General features: G+C 33.3%; 1 protein-coding gene across 1 annotated transcript in view; it reads right to left on the bottom strand.

Moving 5' to 3' along the window:
* The window catches only part of LOC142329977 (trypsin beta-like), a 56,998-nt gene that overhangs the window by 10,941 nt on the left and 22,287 nt on the right, over positions 1-23,770 (bottom strand). The window contains exons 4-5 of the mRNA XM_075374967.1: positions 15,739-15,883; positions 5,371-5,490 (exon numbers count right to left, since the gene is read on the bottom strand). Coding sequence (XP_075231082.1) covers positions 5,371-5,490; positions 15,739-15,883 — 265 coding nt within the window. The remainder of the gene's footprint in view (positions 1-5,370; positions 5,491-15,738; positions 15,884-23,770) is intronic.

Genomic DNA, 23,770 nt, shown 5'->3' with positions numbered 1-23,770 from the left:
TTCTATTAAAAAAAAAAAAATTCTAGACTATACTACAAAGATATTAGACAAACACTTTCAAAATATAAAAAAAATTCCATCTTACCTACTTAACCACAACAGATTGACCCAAACAGTGTAGCTTCACAGATTTTCACTTATTGTAGATAGCTATTAATGTGTATATAGTCAGCTTATCACCACAAGTGTATTGAGGGACTTTATAAAATAACATATTTAGTTCATATTAATAGCTGTGTGCTATGAATGAGAAACACAGAGCCAAAACAAGTTTGATAAAGAAGAAAAAATCACATTGTACTATATACCAAGTTCACACATATAAATACAACTCTCTCTCTCTCTCTCTCTCTCTCTCTCTCTCTCTCTCTCTCTCTCTCTCTCTCTCTCTTTCTCTCTCTCTCTTTTATGAATGAAATGTAAAATGAAAACATAATTTTAATTAAATTCTGTATTTACATTAGCAAAAGATTACATATTTACAATTTCTTTTAAAAAAATATTAGAAGTGAGTACCCTGCATATCACTTTTCAATCAAGGGATCATATTGAGAGTCTCCTGATGCAAAATGTTATAAGAATAAAGACCTTCATCAATTATTCTGTGAATATTTGATGACTTTCTTGAAAAGATACAAAATGCGCATAAGCTTCAACTATAGCAATCATTTTGCAATATATAAGGCACTTTATGAAAACATAACTGCCAAGAACAAAACTGTACTTTCCTAAAGTATGGAAGTCTACAACAAGAATAGTAACAAACACAACCTATAATGATGGTGGTAATTGCAGTACGGTAGCAGCATTAAAAGTTACCTCAAACAACTGTAATACAAGTCGGTTTGGTTCAGTTTTCTCATCTGGTACAATCATGGGAAAACTGGGTACACATTCATCCACAACCACAAAGTACTCAAATATTTACATCCAATGTCAGGATAAACTTTGCAGATAACCATATGTAGTATTTAAAAACACGTAAACCTTATAGGAAAATAGTAGATGTGCAAAGATGTATATACTACAACATGTAAATTTTATACAGTATAAAGTCACAAACTCATCACACTTTATCAAGTGAAATTTCCATGTCTGCAGAGACTCGCTTCTGTTCCCAGGATGATATGCCCTTTCATGGATATGTCTGCGAAAGATGCAACCATTTAACTGAGGGTGTAGCTGTTTTCCTGAAGAATCGGAATAGCCTTCTGCTAGCAACAAACACCCCTGCAATCTCAATGAAGATATTGACGCCATTCAAAATGAATATCTGCAGCGTATATCTTCCTCCAAATTCTGATACATGAGGATGGTCTGTCCAGTCTGTTTTCTTAAATTCCTACACCCTGCCTAATAACTGGTGATTTCAATGTCCATCACCATTCTTGGGGCTCATTATCATATTCTCTCCAAGGAAATATAGTTGATTGACTGAGGCAGAACTTGCTTGAATGATGGATCATGCGCGTTTATGTCATTTTCATCAGGTACATATTCTTGTGCATCGATCTATCCTTGTGTTCAGCAAACTTACTCCTACATCTTACTTGACGTATTTCTAAAAAACCTGTTTGGAAGTGATCATAGACTGGTTGTAATCTCAGTCGATAACAATAATTTACCTCAGAGTCAGCCAAGATGGTTAGTTCAGAAAGCGGACTGGATCGGATACAAGAATTCCTTCGACGATTATAACAGGAGCAGTAGAGTGATCCACCAGCTTGCCAAGTTTACACCAGATTCTTGATAGCGCGAATACATTCACATCTTTAACATCTGGAAAGTCAAGGCGGCCAGCTGTGCCGTGGTGGGATGAAGACTGCAGGCGGGTACTAAGGGATTGGCATAGGGCTTTACGTAATTTCAATCTAAGATCGACGACTGTTTCCGCAAGTCCAGGGCTGTTTGCCGTTGAGTGTTTCAGTATACTAAACGAAAATCTTGACTGAATTACATCGAATCTATTTCTCGGACACTATCATCTGCTGTATGGAGAAAGATTCAAACCATGTGTGGATCGGTATATTCACCCCAGCCAATTGGACTGCAAAGCGACGGAGACCTTGTTACCGCGACAGATGATGTGGAGAACACATTGGAAGGTCGTTCAAGTAAGTTTCACTTACATCATCGTACTGTCCTGAGTTTGTGAGATATAAGTTGCAGGTAGAAAATATCCCGTTGGTGATTGGACTCGCAAAATGACTAACATACCCTTTTCTTATAATGAGCTAAGGTCTGTCTTGAATAATTCTCATGTCACTTCCCTCGGAAACGATAATATCAGACTCAGTATGTTATTACACCTCCCAGATAGTCCACTACGACATCTATAATAGAATATTCTCTGACCAGTTGTTTCCAGATTCTTGGTGAGAGTCATTGGTAATGTCCGTCCTGAAACCTGGTAAAGATAAATCATGCCCCACAAGTTATCGTCCTATGTCCTTGACCAGTACCCTGTGTAAGGTGATAGAACAAATGATAAACCATCATGTAGTGTGGTACCTTGAGAGAAACGCCCCTAACTGCCCCAGAACAAAGCGGTTTCCGTTGGGTTGATCACGTAGTTTCTCTGGAAGATGCTATTCAAAACGTTTTTTTATTTCGCCTACACCTGTTTGCTGTATTTTTACTTTCTTAGTAAAAATCGCGTAAAATTCCCGTTTTCAGATTTCAGCGGAAATAACCGTTTCGACCATCCCTAAATCCATTTTGACTAGTTTCAGCGTGACGACTGTACGCACGTATACATCTCTCGTAACTCAAAAACGATTAGTCGTAGAATGTTGACATTTTGAATTTAGCACTGTTGTAACATCTAGTTGTGCATCTCCTCTTTTGATTGCAATCGACTGAACCAAAAGTGTCCAGAAAAATTGGACTTTTTCTTAACTGCAGTAATAAGTCCTCATCGAGAGATTTTCAACGATATAATAAGTAGTACTTATTTTCATTGGTTTCAGAGTTATAACCAAATAGAATTTTAATTAATGAAATACTTGGATCTTACAAGGGGAAGGCACCTCTGGCTGAATCGAACGTCATCTCCTTTTTTTTAATTTAAATATATTGATTTATTAATAATTATTAACCTCTGATTGTAAACAAAATTTTACGATAAATAATTCAACAATAACAATAAAAAATATGTAAAAATGTCAGAAGTTATTAATGAAATACAAAATTTTATGTACTATTCATTTAAAAAAAAAAGTGTATGTGTAATTTAATAGGCGTACAAGTAAATCATACAGTGTCCACATCAGATTTTTTGACTTTTCATAGAGGAGAGGTATTCTAAATACACTTTATGAATGTACCAGGTAATCTCGCATTTATCAGGGCTTTCCTCAGTAGTCAGTCATTCCTTGTTTGAGTTGGAGTGACGGTAACTGAAAGTTTCACACTGGAAAACGCAGTACCTCAGGGAAGTGTCCTAAGTATTACTTAGTTTGTCATAAAATAGTATAACAAATTGCAAATCCCATTTTGTGTTCTATATTTGTAGATGATTTTTCTATTTAGGTAGCTTGTAGAACGTTATCTACAGGTGACAGATTGCTTCAAAACACAATAATCCGCTTAGAATCGTGGTGTAAAGCTACTTGATTCGTTTTTTCGCCGAAAAAAACGAAGTGCATTTGCTTTTCCCGGTTGAGGGAACGTAGGGAACCAGTTGAGGCATACACGCGGGTAAGATTTCTAACAAGGTGGTTTGACCAACTACTAACATGCGAACACATTTGAAAGAGATGAAGGTAAAATGTCTAAAAGTGTTAGACAAGCTGAGGATTCTATCTAATAGCCGTTGGGCAGAAGATGCATGTTACGCTTCTACCAAGCTTTGGTCGGTTTCCCAATACATACGGCTGCGTAGCTTATTTGTCGGCACGGACCACCGCTCTAAAGATACTCGATGGAGTCTATCATTCATTCATCCGTCTTGCCTCTGATGAGTTTCGCTCAAGTCCCATGGTAAGTCTGCTGGTGGACAGTGGTGAGCCATCTCTTTGGAATAGGCGGAAGCAAATGATATACTCCTTCGTGGCTCGGATTTCAACCAATTCGCACAACCTTTGATACAATTTTCTCCAACCAGCATGTATTAATAAGACCTTAAGTATAATTAGCCCAACATTTTGATATGTACTTGTCTGTTCGGATTCCACGAGTGCCTTACAGATGATTAGTGACGTATACTCCAGACACTCTGGTTTGTGAGATTCAGTGTGTTGATTCATTTCGCAAATGACTAGACGTAATGCAACACTGAGCTTCTTCTGGGTCCCAAGTCATATTGAAATTTCAGGCAATGAGCACGCAGATAGTGCGGTAAAAGAAGCTTACTTTTACCAATTGCTTTGCTTCTAACGATCTTGTCTGTTTCCTGAAGCCGGTAGTTTACGATGAGTGGCAAAATGAATGGGATTCTACTATTTACAATAAACTTCATCCAGTTAAGCACACCGTGTCAATCCTCATGCAAAATTAACCGTCAAGATTAGATTATTATTTGCCGTTTACGAATAGGGCACTAGGCTCATTCATGGATATCTAATGATGCAAAGAGATACACCTCTTTGTGCTTGCGCCTTCTAACAGTGCACTACATCCTTGTGAACTGTATCTGTTTTGTGACTTTGCGTCGCTAGTTTAAATTATGGGCTGTCATGCGAAATATGTTTTGGAATAAGTTAATGATGTCATCGACTGTCTTGCGATTTATAAAGACCATGCATCTTGATTCAAGGATTTAATTATTTATATTGTTCTTGTCGACTGTGAATATCGTCTGGCATTTACAGTATGGTAATTTTTATTCTTTTTAATTACTTTTTTAATGTTTTATCGACTGGGGGTTTTATTTCCCTTTTATCATACATTACAGGCCTTTCGTTTTAAGATGTAATTTTACATTACTAGATTTTAATCCTTATTTGTCAGTTTTTAATATTTTTTATAACAAATATATCGTGTTAGGGCGATGATAAGACGAAAGCGTTTTCACCCAGGAAAAACAAAAACAAACACAACTGAATATATCTTTCCTACTGACCTGATTTATCCTTTACAAATTCTTTCAGCACATAAAAAATTAGCAGGATTATAAAGCTGACTCGACTACTTATTTGATATTTCTTACTAGGTAATACAGTAATTTAGAAAACTTACGTCTTAATAGTCAAATTACTATAAATTCCAAAATGTGTGAATTTTTTATAATTTTTTCATTATTAATTCAAATCCTTAAAATTTGCTTGATAGATTAATCTTTCAAACAAAACAAAACTTATGCAGATTTAAATCTAACATTTTTTATTGATATTTTATTAAAAAGGTTTTTAAAAGATTAAGAAAATGTACCTTTACCGATGCACTCATCTCACCCCATCCACTGACAGTGCAATTTATTCCCTCTCTAGGTGGTATTTTTGCTATAGCAACAGGTTTAGTTGAATTTGACAGTAAAATATTTGATTGAAGCTGAAACGAAATAACAGTTTTATTTTCTAAATCTATATTTATGTATTAATGTGTAATAAGATTATTTATTGATTTTTTTTTTTACATTGTATGTAATTGCTTATATTCTAATCTTTTTAATAATCAGTTCAGTGAAAAAAATATTTTCATTTTTTATCATTAATAGTTTCTACTTATGCAATAACTAATACTTTTGTGTGTACAATTACTTTCAAGTGGTAAAGTTTCAACTACTAAAAGAATCTTTCCTGAAATTTACTACAATACCTGATATATATCTAGTATAATTAAGAAGAAGAAGCTTGAAAATTAAAACTATTAAAAAAAATCAGTGTAGTAGGAGCTTTGTAGAATTACATTTTATCAAACAATCAGGCACCACTTTATATTACACATTTATTTTAGTTATGAACAATTAATTTTCAGGAGCAAACCTGGGATTTTGTGAGGCTGAAAAGATAACAGTCACAAAAAGTGTTATGACAAATGTTATATATATGACCTCATCATGTACTGCTTGATTACTTTCAGAAGTCATTCCATCCACCATACTTTTTAGCAATATATATCTAGTCAATTATTTTACATATTTAGTTCTTTATTGTACAGTTTTTTGTTTTTTTTAGTTTTTAATGTTTATTTTTTTTTAATGAATTTTTCTAATTTACCATAAGGTGTTATCAACAGAGTACATTTTTCAAATTGCCACTTTGAATGAATAATCAACTTCATAAGAATGTGTTACTTTAAATATTTGTATCCAAGATAAAATTTTATTAGGAGCAAACTTTTACTATTGTATTTATTTAATTTTTTTTTATTTAAGCATATTTATTCATTAAAAATAGTAAATTGTTAGGAAAACTTGAGCTTCTGCCACTTTTTACATATGAAAAATTTACATAAATAATTATGGTTTATGGAACTGGTTGTCAAGGATTTTTATTATGGATTATTTGTTCATCTATTGTTACCGAGCAGGACAGTGTAAATTACCCAAATCTATACATCAGAGTAGATTGTCTTTTCGGCATTAATCCATTTTATATATTATTGACTGATCCATTTTTCCCCATTACTGGTTTTGTGAATTCAAGGTCTATTGGGTTCTTCATGCTGAGGATACCAGAATCTGAAGAACCAATGCATTCTTTTTATCAGAAAGGAAGGCTGTTTGTGGACTGACTCAGGGACTCTTTTTTCTGATGGCTGAAATGTCTGTTAAATAAAACTGAGCTTCTTAATCTCCTGGAAAATATTGGCTTATTTTTTTTTTAAATTGAATTTCAAATTCTACTTATACAGCAGTATATATTTTAATTTTCCAATACAAGGAGTCATGCTGAAGAGTTTCTATAGTATAGATGGGTAAAATCACATGCCACTTAATTCTGGGGGAGGGGCAATAATTTTTCTTAAGGAAACTTCATCCTGTTCTCAGGTCAGATCGTGCTTTAGTATTTAGAGGTAAAGCAGATTAGAGTTGGTTAATGCTAAATCATTATCATTAAGGTGCTGCTTCCATATACACTGGTCAAAGATAATAATGTATTTCAAGGGATGCCAGACAGTGGGCTTCCCTCCCTTAGACACACCTAGGAAAATTTTGGAAGTACACCTCTGGGTTTGTCTTATTTATGATTCATTTGTATTCCTCTTCAGTAACAAATTAATTTTATTTTCATTATCCAACCTTTCCTTTCTGAATTTATGCTACAGATTTTTGGAAGTACAGCCCTTAGTGTTAGAGTAGTTTGGGAAGGTGGCTCTGCTTATGGATTGTTTTCACGGTATGAATCTACAAAAACAAAATTTGTCTGCAACTAAAATTTAAGCGCAACTTATCATGTGAAGTCAAGCCTTCAATCCTTTAACATAATGCAATAAGAAAATATACTGCATAAAGAGAGGGATAAAGATTTCATAAAAACTGACAACAGTTTCTAATGAAGATCATAAAATAAAACTGTTTTTACTTCCTTGTACTTCATACAAAGAAGTACTGTAATCGCAAAAAATTTCAGTTTTCAGATTTCAATGGAAATATACATTTTGACCATCCCTGAATCCATTTTGACTAGTTTCGGTGTAACGTCTGTACATACAGATGTATGTATGCACCTCACATAACTGAAAAATGATTAGCTGTAGGATGTTGAAATTTTGGATTTAGGACTGTTGTAATATCTAGGTTGTGCACTTCCCCTTTTGATTGCAATCAACTGAACTAAAAAGCTTTGGATTTGGAAATTTTTTAAACTGCAGCAATAGTCCTCATTGAGAGCAAAGATGTATCATAAGTGTGATACTTATGATATTGGTTCCAGAGTTACAGCCAAATAACATTTTATTTAATGAACTAATTGGATCTTACTAGGGGAAGGCACATTGATTCAAATCAGACTTCATCTCCTTTTTTTAACTTTTTTTTAAATTTAAATATATTGATTTATTAATAATTATTAACTTCTGATTGTAAAAAAAAATTTACGATAAATAATTCAATAATAAAAAAAAATAATAATAAAAAAATATTCAAAGCTATTAATGAAATAAAATTTTATGTGTTTTTCATTTTTTAAAAATGTGTTTATGTAATTTAGTAGATATACAAGGAAGTCATGTGATGTCTACATTAGATTTTTTTTTTCAAAAAAACCTAATACACAAATTTTTATTAAATCATCAGTATTGTTTTTATTTATAACAGAGTTCTATAAGTACATAAATTAAGACTATCTAAAGTAGGAATAATAATTACTTTTACGGGAAAATTTGTATAGAATCTTTAAGTCAGTATAGTAAACAAAATAGGAAATCTAGCTCATCTATTTTATCTTCTCTTCTGCACTGGGCTTTTCAAAAACGCATTAATGAATTTTTTATCAGAAGAATTTACAGGAACTCCTAAAATTAATCAACGATCTTTTTTTGATAACAAATAGTAATTTGTTATATAACCTCATATAAGTATAAAGATGTGTCTTCCGAACAGAACTGAATTAGACATTGCAATTTGTCTAACTTTTGTTTCATAATGGAGTAATTTTAAAGAAATATTTGCTGTAGTTTTTGAATGAGTGTTGGCGTAATACTTTAGGATATAAAGATAAAATATTTTACTTTTAAGATCTACAACAAGCACTTAGTTCCTAAATATGATTGTAAATTATATCCTTTAAAATATGTTAGCTCTACTCTAGAACATCGGTTTAATTTTCTGTTTATTAAAATTTGAAATAACTAAGATAAAATGCTTGGCATTTAATCAAACCAGATACTGTAGATCAACAACAGATACTGTTTAATTAACAATCCAGATACTGTAGATCATTTGAGTCATCCAATACTTGATGATGCACTTTCACTGGATGCAATTAGTATTTATCAACAAAACCATTTATGTCAATTAAAATTAATTAGAAGTGCACCCCTAAAGCAAGTTACCACAAGTACTGGATGATTTTAGTGTTCGACCATAGCATACTACCCAGCATTCTTTAAGAGAGCATGCAGAATAGCCTGTATACCAAAACAGATAAGCATAATGGTTACTATCTTGCTTTTTATTGAGATAATTAAAATATTGGTCTAAGTTTATATCTAGAGAAGTATATGTATTGATTGAAATTAGATTGTCTGTAAGAAGTGTCATTTGTATAAAATCTACAGTGCAGCTGTTCGGTTGTAAATGTTTTGTATTTTTACATGATAAAAAACATTTACTTATCGGGTTTCTATAAATTATTACCATCATTTATATAAACAGTCGATATTGTTCCCAGAATAATATGTTATACCTAATAAATACAAAATACCATTTTTTAAATTTCTGTTATACACAAGAGGTCATTAAATTACCTGCTAGAATGTCCTTGCACAAATATATTTCAGATTAAAAGGTAGAAGGTATCCCAATCGTTATGTTTTACTTCTTGTGGAATTTTATTTATACTGATACTGCAGTTATGTGATTAGAAAAAATTAACTGTCAATAGTTGCCTAAAGTAGACAAATAAAATTTCCTTATTTACATCAGGTTTTTTAAAACCTAATACATAAAAAGACATATCAATTGGGAATATGTATACATAAGTTTCATTTTATGATGTAAATTTCAACAATTATTAATTTTATGCTGATTGTGAGAGTCATATTTTCATTATAATATGAAAATATAATATAAAATGTTTACATTTATATAAAATAAATTTAACTATTAGGGCACTTTGGGAGAGGGGGTAATTTTTTTCAAATGATAATCTAAATATGATCAACACAATTAAGTCTGTTGCTTACTCAAAAAAATTTTTTTAATTTTTAAAAAAACTATAATTTAGGGAATTAATCTAAGTTTATACTAAATATAACATGGAAAGAAAGGTGTTATATGTAAACAGCAAATAAATTTAAACAGGATTAGTTATATGAGTATATTAAATCATGTTTTACAATATGGAGGGAATACTGTTTTATATAATATATGTATTATTGTTATTTTTTTCGTCCCATCAAACGGGTTACATTAATATTTTTAGCGCCATTGTCGAAGCATATATGATCCAATAACTGTAGAGTTTCTTAAAGAAAAAATGGAAAAGTAGAAGGTTAATAAAGAATTTCACATGAGAAAAACAGCAGCATAGAGACAATTTTATGTGTCTTATTAAAAAAACAATGTTTGTTAAAAATAAAATTTGAATATTTGCTTTGAACATTGCTTTTTTTTGTTAATAAAGGGACTCAAGGAAATTAATTGGGCACTGGGTATTATAGTTAAAGCTCTCAGTAACAATATTTTACTAACCCTCAAAACACATGAGACTGAAGAAAGGGATTGAATGTCTCCAGTTTTCAACTTTGAATTAAAGGAAATTAGGAGGGTACAAAGGACTAAACTTGTTGAATATGTATTTAAATTTTGAAGGAAAGATAACTTGAACCTCATATATGATTTTAATTATTTTTTCTTTTTAGTAAAACACACTTTGAAAATGAATGGTTTGAATACCACATCACTTTAATTTTTGTTATTATAGGGATACTGCAAGATTAATATTGAGATGCTTGTGGAAGGTAATAAAACCTGAACTGCTTGGACATCCTTCTATGTTTTAAATTATTTTTTATGGTAGAATGCATTTTGAAGAAAAAAAACAATTATCATACTACTTTTAATTGGGAGTGGCCTACTCCTCCTTTACAGCATACTTTTTCTCTAATTTTTATGATTGTAGAACATACTTTTAAAATTAATAATTTGACTATTACAATGTTTCAGTTTTTGCTGTTAAGGAGGTTTGGTCCATGAACAATTTGGGGGATGAAAGGAGGTGTGAGCCTCTTCTTCACCAATATGATTTTGGATTTTTATGAAGGTTGAACTCAGTTTGAAAAAGAATGTTGCAATTATCACAACACTTAAATAATTGTTAATTTAGTGTTTGGTGAAAGGATTACAGAGGCTCATGGAGACAAATTAGCCTGAAAGAATTCAACACCATTTTGTATTCTGATTTTTTTTATAGTACATATGTTTTGGAAAACATAATGGTTTCAGTTTAGTTGGTCAAGGGAAGTGTATGGGGATTGTATAAATATTATACAGCTTACAACACTCAGGAACAAGCTTTAAAACCGTGTAAGAATTTTTCATATCGAACCTGTAGTAATTCTTGAAATTGCTCTAATCTCTGTGTGAACAAATAATCTCTAGATGAGTTGGGGAAGACCAAAGATTTTAATTCATTATATATAATTACAGTACTATTATCTGTCTTCATCATTTTTCATATTTTTGTGTTTTCTATGTTCATTTGTCAGTTATAATGTTACTCTTATTCTTTAAGTACTCTCCTTCCTTAACTATTTTATTTTTAATAGGAAATACTATAAACTTATAGCTAAAACCCAATTAGTTACAATAAGTGTGGATTCAATATAAAATAAATGGATATTGTAACTTGTACCTGTGTCCTCAATTTTTTCATAAACTTAACTTGACATGTAATCATAATTATATTGAGGTAAGACTCAGTGTGTGCTCATGAACACATTTTCCACAGTTTGGTTTCATAATGCCTAATCATTATTTACCCTACCGGATGCCTTTTATTTAGATTGTTATTCATTATTATTCTGTATTCTGACTTTGTGTTAATAACCCAATAATTTCATTACTAAAATTCTTGCTCGTATTTCCAGTTTTACCCAGTATCTAATCCTAACTTATACATTTCGTATAATTTTATTTAGTCTACATATGAGTTACAAATACATTCTATATACTTAAATATATAATTGGCGTGTGAACTTGAGCCAATCACGGCTTTATCACCTTCTCTTTTCTTTTTTTCCCAAAAACTTTTCATCAATTCACGTGTTTCTTCTTCCTACCCTCTGTCCATCTTCCTGTCATATATCTTTTTTGCTATTGTTCAATTTTCTTATTTTTAATTTCACCCTAAATTTCCTTTTGTTCTTGATTTCTTCTTCTGAGATGTTCAATAATTCCAGGTTGTCTTGCATTTCCCTCAACCAAATGGACATTAATTTTCTTGCCTTGATGAATTTGAACATTTTCTTAGTGAGGGCTTGTCTAATGCCTAATCTTGCATAAGTGTCCGTAGAATTGTAGATGTGTTTTCCTAAACTTGTCGGTGATGGAGTCTGTGTTTTCATATAATTCCTTTGTGGGTAGTTTGACCCAGGTTCCATCTCTGTGGATCACACTATGAATTTTCCTGAGGATTTTCCATTCTTGCAAATTGATTTCATGAATTTTGGCCATTCCTCTGATTACTGTGGTTTCTGCTGTACAAATGCCTCCAGCAAGACAACTGTGTTGTAATGTTGTAGTTCCGCATTGCAAGACACTGCCCTTTTGTTATAATGATTCCATGTGAGCTTGTACACCTCTTGCAGTTTGAGTATTCTTTTTGTGTTGAGTATTGTATTCAGTCCCGTGGATTGGATGGTTTCTCCCAAGTACTTGAAGCGGGTGCTTGTGAGATTTTGCTATGCTGTGTTTGCAGTGGGAATTTCCCAGTTAATTTGGTGATCATATAGTGTGTCTTTTCATAAGAAATTTGGAGTCCGGCCGTTACAGGATGTTTCATGCAGTTTCTCGAATGTGAAAATGGCTTCATCTTTGTTGTTTGTTAATATAGCCAGGTCATCTGCAAAGGCCAAGCATTTTACGGTAATTCTATTTCCTTTCTGTTTTCTGATTTGGATGCCTTTGACTTGCTTCTCCCATTCTCTGATCACCTTCTCCAAGACGATGCTGAACAAAAGTGGTGATAAGAACAACTCCTGTGTGAACTTCAAACGAGTTTGAGATTTCCCCCATGAATTTGACTTTGGAAGTGGTTGCTGATAATGTTTGCTGAATGATGGCTCTGGTCTTCCTATTGACTTCAAATTCTTGTAGGGTATTAAACAAGGTTTGTCTGTCAACAGAATTGTAGGCTTTTTTATAGTCGACAAATGTGACTGCTTCGCAGTTTAGTGTATTGAAATATTTGGCTAGAACTTCACAATTATTTTTCTTGTTAGTTTTCAGAGACCCATCAGATCGTTGAAAGCACAGGCTAGGCTGGTAGCCAACAAGATTTTCTCTGAACGCCTTGTAGAAATTCCAGGTTCTCAGTAAAGTCCGTTCTATTTCTTTCAGCCGATTATTGTCATAATTGCGTTTTTCTCGTTGAATAAGTTTGGAGAACTTTTCCCTTATTTCTACGAATTCTTGCCACTTTCCTGTTGTTTTATGACTGTTGAAATTATTCCAGGTGGTAATCCTATCCTCAACAGTTTGATCACAAGTGATGTTCCACCACCTGTGTTTGGTCTTTCTTAAAGGTTGCCCTAATTTGATGGTTTCTTTCAGTTTATCTGCAAGTTTAGACCAATTTCTGGTATCCACCCAGTGGTGTTCATCAGTGATCTTCTTGTTGAGTTTTAGTTATTCAGTACAGAAAGTCTGGGTTATTCTTGTCCATTTTCTATTGGGCTGAAATTTTACCTTGATTTGGAGTAGGTGGGTCACATCGAAGAATCCTTTCCTTGTTTTTACATTGAACACTTCATTCATGTTTATCTTGGAGATGACAATGTTGTCAAACTGTAATTCTCTAAGCATTTAATTGGGGGATTTCCACATCTTTAGTTTATGCATGGGTTTCAGGAACTGCATTGAGATAACTTTGAGATTGAAATTATAACAAAGTCTAAGAAGCTTTCATCAGTTTTATTGATCCTGTTGTGAGCAGTGGTCCTGTGATTTTCCGGTATTTCTTCTCTTTCCCTAATTGCCCATTAAAGTCACCTACTAGAAACTTCAAGAGATGTTTGGGAATTTTGTTTGTGGTTTCTTCCAAAAGTTCCCAGCATTCTTCCATCACCGAAGGGCTTTTTCTACTATAGTCGTTTGTTGGTGCATGCATACTAATCAGTGTGTACGCCTTGTTTCCTGATAGCATCAGGAAACAAGGATAGCGTCGTTTTCGATGGTAGTCATTGACAGAATCTGTGACCGACATGTGAACTACAAAACCTATGTTTATTTGCACTGCAGGTTTTCCCTTATAAATCCTGTAGTTTTCTGAATCAAAGTGGCATTCATCGGTACACCTTCCGTCTTGTACTGCCCAGAATTTTAATGCTGAACCTGTCAATGCATATTCATTAGTTGTTTCAATTTTCCTGGTTTCAACAGTGTGTTTATGTTGAATGTGCCTATAAAAAACTTTTCTTTAGTTTGAAGACTTTTTGAGAAGCTCTGATCCTTCTGCACATAGCATGTCTGGTTCCCCAGAATCCTATGACCAGAACAGGAGTCCAGTCTACTGACTGGGGCCTGGGGTAGCGGATTTCTTTCCTGTTGTTCTGCCATGATTGTTCAAGTTGAACTTTGTTTGAGCTGACCTCTGGTGGAGATCACATAGTTCAACAACTTGATTGTTGAGATCAGGACGTATGTTTAGCCGCTGGATACCAGAACAAACACTGGTGAATTCAGTTAGTACTTGGTCCGCCCTGGGTATTTCATTTCCCTAGTACCACCCACATCTGGCCACCACCTTGAGAGGAAGATCTAATAACCCCATGCGGGATATATATATATATTAATATGTCTATTCTAATAATAACAATAATTAAATAGTAATTAACACTATGAACCCTGGGCTTTTCAGAACATTGTGATCCTTGGTATAAAAAAATTCCTACTTATCATAATTCTAAAATTTCCTTACAAGAGTTTTATCACCTAAGACAAAGACATACAGATTGTTCTGTGTAAAACAGAACAAAACAAATGTGACTTACCAGAGTGTGTTTGTCATGTTGAAATTACACTTTCAAACGCAGAAAAAAATTGCTGTGATGCAAACATTTAATATTTTTGTATTTTTTATATCTATTTTAAGTTATTTATATTGCTTATAACATATTTTTAGAAACACATAAACTTTCAATATAAATGTAAATGTCACTTAAAAGAAAAACCTTTTTTTAGTTAAATACAGTACAAAACCAGCCTGTCAGATGTTTTGCTTCCAGTGAATACTACTGTTTCACACACTTCTAATTACTTACACTTGAGAACTAATTTTTAAACAATAATAATCGTTTCAGTAGAATAAACATGGAAAATAAATCGACAAGTGCATAAACAGACATGCCTCACACATATCAGCTCACTTAAACTAACAGTTCAAAAATTATCCAATATATAGCGAAAATAGCGTGATAAACGAATACAGTATGAAACGTTGAACTTCTGAGATCAACGAAACCTTCTTTTTTCCTGTTTAGTCTGATTATTAACTTTCATATAATACTTGGAGGATGATATGTATGAGTGTAGTCTTGTACACTCTCAGTTCGACCATTCCTGAGAAACGAAAGACGGACCTGGAGTCGTCCTAACGAAAGGCATAGAGTTTTAAACACAAGAACGACATATAATCGTCCGTCGTTCAACTGAGTAAAGATTGGTCGGATGAGTTATTCTCGTCCATCGCACACACTGTGTTAAAAACATTAACTCAATATTAAACACAAACCCGCAGAATTACAAAACAAAATAATCAAATTAAATACATTATATGAAACGAAATAAATACCTACTCCAAATGTTTTGTAATTGTAATATACCTTTGTTAGCATTAAATACATATTAAACTTGTAAATGCTAGAACATATGATTATATACCTCAACCTGTGGACTACAATTATTAAAAATACCTCGATTATTCCAATATCATTGCGTATTGGTGGGTTTTGGTAGTCTTCATGTAATATCCACTTTTTCACTTTAATTTTTTGCCCCGTCCAATTTTTCAGTGTTACAGAACCAATTAGAACATAATAATTAAAGTCTTGTTTCATACTGGAAAAAAACATTATTATCAATATATTTCAAAATGTTTCTACATAATATATAATAATAATAATAGAATGTACCAAAAAAATTAACAATATAGTTAATTTTTTCACACTTAATGTATTTTATTTGTAGTTAATTTTTTTTTATTTGGTTATTTTTTAATTTCTAATTCTTTAAAATTTGTATTTTTTGAAAACAGCCACAGAAATTAAAACGAATAAATCCTTTTATTAAATTAAATTTTATCCTGCTGGTGTAGATTTGATTCCCAGAAAAGCTTTATTTTTTCATTTTACTTATTTATTTTTCTTATCTTCACACAAGGATATTCAGAAAGTGAGCTGTTATACTGCCACTTTAGCCTTGAGGCCGTGCTACAGTGGTATTCGGAACTTACTTTTGAATATCCCTCATAAGACGTCTACCTGTTTTTACTTCCTTATACGAAGTAAAGGAAGATCGCGAAAAATTTCGGTTTTCAGATTTCAACGGAAATATCCATTTTGATCATCCCTGAATCCATTTTGACTAGTTTCGGCGTGACGTCTGTTTGTATGTACGTATGTTATCTCGCATTACTCAAAAACGATTAGCCGTAGGATGTTGAAATTTTGGATTTAGATATGTTGTAACAACTAGTTGTGCACCTCTCCTTTAGATCGCAATCGACTTGACCAAAAATTTCCAAAAAAGCCCAAAATCCAAGAAACAAAATGGATTTTGGACTTTTTCTTAACTGCAGTAATAAGCCCTCATTGAGAGCTTTTTAACGATCTATCATAAGTGGTACTTATTTTCACTGGTTTCAGAGTTATAACCAAGTAAAACGTTAATTAATGAAATATTTGGATCTTACAAGGGGGAAGGCACTTGGTTCGAATCAGATTTCATCTCCTTTTTTAACTTTTTTTTTTTTAATATATTATTGATTTATTAATAATTATTAACCTCTGATAGTAAAAAAAAATTACGATAAATAATAAATCAATAATAGTAAAGTTATTAATGAAATAAAATTTTACATTCTTTTCATTTTTAAAAAAATTTAATAAGCGTACAAGGAAGCCGCCCTCCGTGGCGCGAATAGTAGCGTCTCAGTCTTTAATCCGAAGGTCCCGGGTTCGAATCCTGGTCAGGTATAGCGGTTTACGCACGTTACTTGTCATTCATCTCATCCTCTGCTATATCTAACGGTGGTCCCGGAGGTAAAAAAAAAATAATGAGAAGTAATGAGATTTTTTATAGATAAAAATGATTTTTTAATGTTATGAAAAAATGTTTCTTTTGTTCTGAATTAAATAATAACTACGAGGGTTATTTTTTTTCAAGGTCCGATCAGTCACGAAATTAAAGCCACAGTGAAAATAAAAAATTTGTTATTTGTAACAAATACTTACATAGTTACGCTATTTCTCTACATAGTCACCACTCCGATTTAGACATTTGTCGTAGCGTGGTACCAACTTTCCAATACCCTCGTCATAGAACGGAGCCACCGAACTTGAACTTCTTTGGTTTACTGGGAGAATGAGAATGCATCCACTGTTTGCATTGTTCTTTTGTTTCTTTAGTTTCGAAATGACCCATTTCTCGTTCCCTGTGACAATTTTGTTCAAAAACTATTCTCCTTCATTGTGATAGCACTGGAGAAACGTTAGGGAGTCGTCCATTCTCATTGTTTTGTGATGGTCGGACAGCATCTTGGGAACCCATCTCACACACAGTTTGCGGTACTGAAGTCTCTCACTCACAATGGTGTAGAGAGCTGACACTGAAATTTCAGGAAACGAATCACTCAATACAGAAATTGTGAACCGACGATTTTCTCGAATTGCCTCATCCACTCGCTCAACGAGATCATCGGTTGACACTCGCTTCCTTCCCTGACCGTCTGCATCATGAACATCTGTACGTCCTGCTTTAAAGTTCCTGTACCATTGTCGCACTATGCTGTCACTCATTGAAGTTTCACCGTACACATTACTTACTCGTCGATGAATTTCAGCTACATTACACCCCTCAGCCTGAAGAAATCGAATTACCGCACGCACTTCATACTTGGCGAGATTGCTATTGTTGTAGACATGTTTACGTGCTAGCTGCGTGTTCAGAACTAAACGAAGTGACGCGGCGTGATTGAAGGCCATACTAGAGACGCTGCGCAACACATATGCGCAAAGGTTCATCCGATTTTTGCGCGGGTTTCTATTTCGCGACCGATCGGACCTTGAAGAAATAACCCTCATATTTAAAATAAGTAAAATCGAATTAATTATTTTCTGTTGGGTAATACTCAAATAATATTCTTCTTATTTCATCAGTAGTTTTTATTTGCTATTATAATCAGTTTAATAAGAAGTAAAATAGGAATTGCTCATATTACTATAACTATATAACTAAGTATTAATAATTACTGTGATCCTTTGAAAAACTGCACTCAATGATTTTTTTAAGGTTTATAATGGCATAGTTCCAAAAAAAAATCAAATAAATATTGCAATTGTGTTGTACTATTTATATCTACACTTAGTTTGAAATAGATAATTACATTTTGTACTGACAATACTTATTTATAAAATGTGAATAAATTGAGATATACTCAACAAATGAGAATATCTCATTTTATTGTCATCTATGTATATAAAAGAAAATGTCCTGACTGATTGATAATCAACACCGAACAGAAACTGTTGAAGATAAACAGATGAAAATTTGTATACACGTCCTTCTTATGATGTAAGTGCACACTAAGAAAGTTTTTTGAAATTCCAAGTTTAAAGGGGTAAATAGAGTAATAATCGCATCTCTCTCTCTCTCGCTCTGTCTCTGTCTCTCTGTCTGTCTGTCCGTCCGTGTCCGTGTGTGTGGATGTATGTATGTACGTATGTGTGTGTGTGTGTGTGTGTGTGTGTGTGTGTATATGTGTATATATGTGTGTGTGTGTGTGTGTGTGTGTGTGTGTGTGTGTGTGTGTGTGTGTGTGTGTGTGTGTGTGTGTGTGTGTGTGTGTGTGTGTGTGTGTGTGTGTGTATTACACAAGTAACAGAGCACATTTCTATCCCTGACCTACTGTTAACAGTTAAGACAGATTAGCCCACACCTCGCTTTCATAATCCATTTTAATTGGTGATAATTTACTTACTTATGTATGAGTAAGATAACTACTCTCCCCCCGGATTGAAATTCAGCAATTTATGGTAGTTTATAATAATTAATTTAACAGTTTAGATATGATACAATGACTCCCCGCTTTTAAAATCAAATCTCCTTTTTACTTAACTCTTATTATTCCCAACAATCTCTCATTTTGTCTCTCTAATTTGCTACATTATCTAATGATAAATTTACACTAACATCAATCTTTAAAGATAAAATCGACTATTCTTTACACCAGCGATTGCTCTTTATTATTTCCAATGCAATAAATTTCGGTCACTTATTCTTACTCATTTTCAGCGCTTTAAATAAATAAACAAAATGAAGTTATGGCTTTCTTGTAACACACCAATGGAAACACGATTACAGGACAATTTAAATTTGTAACGAACGAGAATTACATACATTGAAAAATACCGCTGCAACGCATTAATCGATGCTAAAACTACACATAACTTTTAATTTTTAAAGACATATTAATTTCTAAATTTAAAAAGCCAAATTGAATTGAATACGAATGTACTTTAGAAAAATACATCAATAACAAAACGAAAACATGTATTTAAAGGAATTGTGGAAACCATTATGTTAGGTCGAGAACAATGAAAATGAATATTTTGAGGTATATTTATAACTTAGAAATAACAAGTTAAAAAATAAAGCGATTACAGAGAAGATAAAACCCAAGAACATTTGTATAATAGAATGTGTTAGAACATTAAATCGATATGGATATATGAAGCATACGTGATCTGCAGATCATTCAAAGGAAGTTATATTGATACCGAGCTGGCCTCCGTGGCGCGAGTGGTAGCGTTTCAGCCTTTCACCCGGAGGTCCAGGGTTCGGATCCCGGTCAGGCATGGCATTTTTTACACACGCTACAAAACAGTCATCTCATCCTCTGCGGAAAAATATGCTTAATTGCGGACCCGGAAGTTAAAAAAAAAAAAAAAAAAATATTGATACCCAAGACTTACAAAATGGCTACTTTTTGAAGCAATGTATAAATGGAAAGAAAATTATTTATTAGGAATGAGGAGACGAATGTTTGGTCGTGAAAGATGCTGGTTAATATAGTCTAATTTAAGATAAATGTTTCTTTTGAAAAAGAGACTTCAAAATCTTTCATCTTTTTAAGATTTTCAGTTTCTTTTTCAGACCTTCGCAAATTATTAAAAATATTAGGTGATTACCCGGCGTTACCCGTGTATTTATTTATATCAGTCTTCTATTAGACAGGAAAAGGAATCAAATTTATCTATAATGTAAAATCAAAGTTATTTAATTTACAGGTTTTTAAAAGTATAAATACAGTATAAGAATTATAAAGTAAAATCTTTTACTAACTCACTAAATTATTAATTTAATACAAAAACCTGATTATAAATAAACGGGACTGTCAGCAATCAGTTTAGCGACCGCAAAAATTATGGATTCGACACAAATATTGGTCGTTTTCGATTATTTTTATGTCTCCCCCTTCCCATCACCACTACGAGGGGTGTCTTACCTTACAGTATATTTTTCCAGATATGTCATATGTGTGCTATATTTGGTTGAAATTGCTCCAGGCGTTCCAGAGTTATGCTAGAACATACATTATGCTAGAAAACACACATACATCCATTTTTATCTATATAGATAGATGAATAGAAAAATATTTTCGTAAAAAATTTAACACGTACATTCATGCAAAAAGACTCTCCGATTTCTAAAAGGAGCATATAATTAGAGGTATTATTAAAACGTACAAATATTCTACAAAAAAGATCTGCAAGTTTTCTTAGATTATCGTATCGCTTAAAATACCAGACTAGCGCAGGATAACAGACAATAGTTCTACAGTAAGCGTTATAGCCGCCAGATTTATATTTTTATTTTGTATCGCACCGTACCAGTATTTCTATTGCTATATTTAATGCAGCGGGGTGTAGCGAAAGCCGCCTCCACGTGTTGCACCCCTTTTTTTTCTTTTTTTTAAACACCCCCAAGGCAACCGGTCTTCGCCGTTAAGCAAAACTGTTACCTTGGAGTTTCGTGGCAGCAGTTTCTGCCCACCCTAGCTAGCTCCCTTCTGGGGTTTCCCACCGGGGTCTCCCCGACTTCACTAGGACACATCGACTTCCTGTTCCGGATAGCCGACATGCCCTTCCACTGAGGAGCTACCTATCCCGTCCCTACACTAACAGTTACAGAGTGCATTTCGCACATCTTTCACTTCACTTGAGGGTTCTTTATGCCATCATCGGGGAATCCCGACCCCCTCCCCACTTTTGAATGTGGGCGGACTCGAACATCCTAGGCAAAAAGACACCTCCCTGGCCCTGCACGTCGCCACGCTTCGACCCTTTTTTTTTTAAATTATAACATCCCGTCGCTCACATATAAATGGGTGCACACCTCATACCGTACTAACTGTGCTTCTCCTTGTCCAGATACGCACAGCACCTCGCAGAAATGACCAACAGTCGCAGTCATTCACCAGTATGGAAACATACATAAGTAATAAGAACATAAAACACACATGAAACATACACAAAAAATAAAAACAACGGTAAAGAACACACATTAATTGGTGTATAATAGATCCACAGCTGTCTCAACGTCAGCAAAACATAACAAATAATAATGGCATGTAAATTAAGTTGATTCGTTCACCACCCCATTTCCATCAAGTACACTCTTCCCCATTCTACAATTTCCGACAATTAGTCATCTTCCGTCATCAGTAATAATGAACAATACGAATACAACAATGGTAAAAAGCACACACGAATTAACTAACTTCTTTACCACCTGTTGCACTCTGGGTAACGCTAAATGGCTTACTGTATAGCTCTTGATAGAAGCTCTCAATGGAAAGCAATCCGGACCTAAAACAGCGAATCATAGCACTGTAGTTTGCCTAAAATTTGTTATTTGTTTTTTTATGTTTATGATTGTTGATAATCAGATGAAATGTTAGAAAAAGGTTTTATATTTACTTTCACAAAAAAATTAGAAGTATGCGCGAGAACTTTTCATTGTTTTTTCAAGAGCTATTATTAGGAAAAAATGCCTGAATAATAGTACTAACAGAAAAATGTATTTTTAAAGAATTATTTAAATATCAAATACAGATAGTTATAACTATTTTCTAACTGTAATTTTAATTATAAAGCAGGAGTGGTGATTGTGTTTATTAAAAAAGGAATAGGCCTACACTGTACTAATTATTCTAAAATAAATTTTAAAATCCGCAAATGGTGTACGAATTGAAATCGATCAAAATAATTTTAAGTTTAACATAATTGCTTTTTACAGATTTAATTCGTTATAAAAAAATATCTATTTACAGGAGTAAACAGAATTATTTTCAAGCGACTGAAAATGAGAATGTAATATATGTCGGTGATATAAATATAAATAGTATGATTGATGATACAATAACTGATAAAATTTTCTTCTTTTGCAAGGTCACGGCTTTTATTTTTATAACGAACAATGCTTATATCCGGTACATATATAGACAATTTTGTTATCAGAATAAGGAAACCATTAAGTTGTGAAAATTATGATTTGGAAATTCTTAATATAGACGTTACAAATCATTCATTGATTAGAAAGTTTTGCTAAGGATAGTGTTAGTAAAGTTTACGTCTGATAAGCTAAAAGAAAATCTTTATTATATAAAATGGAGTATCGTCTTCGAATCAGAAGATGTCGACAACGCATTTAATTTATTTTTTAATGTCTTTTCAGAGTGTTTAAATTCGATAAAAAACACAATATACATGTAAATTGGCTTGCTTGGCATTTCTTCCGCCACCACCCCATTCGGTCGCTCTAAAGCATAAGACCGAATGTCTGTGCCACAAACGGCTACTGAGTCTCGAAACACTTTAGCAACCAGTGTCTTAAATAGCTCCTAGATCTTACCTAACAGCGTGAGCGGGTTAAGCGCGGTGCCATACACCACCGGCTTACATGACCCAATCGCTCATTTGTCGTATATTTACTAAAATGGGTAGGCGTACCCCGTCAACTACTAAAAATATATATGACATCCATAAATTAAAATTTACCTTTTCAAGACAGCAATTCGCTGCCACGCCTAGGTCGCTGATTGCCACCAAGTCCATCATATTAAAGCGTTTGGAACCCTAATGGGATATATGGCTATATTGAGATATATGGCTGACCACCAGTCAGCCATATATCTCAAGGTTAGCTTCCCACAGCAGTGCGTTAGTAGTCTTTCCCTTAAGTAAACTACTGATATCGGTTGAACAAAGCAACCGCATCAAGGAACTCCCACACTGTCCGACAATGCGGCTCTCGCCACATTGACTTACCGCTTGTGAGTGGGCAATTTTCCCCTTGACCTCTGTTCCAGGGTGGCCCGGTTTCTGGCCCCCCCAAGAGCAGGGCAGTCAAACATCAGGTGTTCATTTGGCTGGATCTCCCCGCAGACGCACAGCTCATCAGCTGCCAGGCGGAACCAAAACAGATATTGTTTCAAAAATATACATGTAAAACTAAATATAATCCCTTAAAACCATGGATACGTTAATCTAGTTCGTAGAATAGAAAAAATAAATATAGTGTAAAAAGAAAAACACAGCACCCAAATAATATAAATATCAAAAATTATTATGTAAAATATAGAGATAAAATAAAAATCGATCCAGAAATCACTAAAGATGAATATTTCAGTGATCTTACTTCGACATTAAAAAATAATGCAAAACA

Source organism: Lycorma delicatula, chromosome 9 (genome assembly GCF_047948215.1).
Source record: "Lycorma delicatula isolate Av1 chromosome 9, ASM4794821v1, whole genome shotgun sequence".
Classification (NCBI taxonomy): Eukaryota; Metazoa; Arthropoda; class Insecta; order Hemiptera; family Fulgoridae; genus Lycorma; species Lycorma delicatula.
The sequence above is the reverse complement of the archived record's forward strand: the minus strand, read 5'-3'. Positions and strand labels throughout refer to the sequence as shown.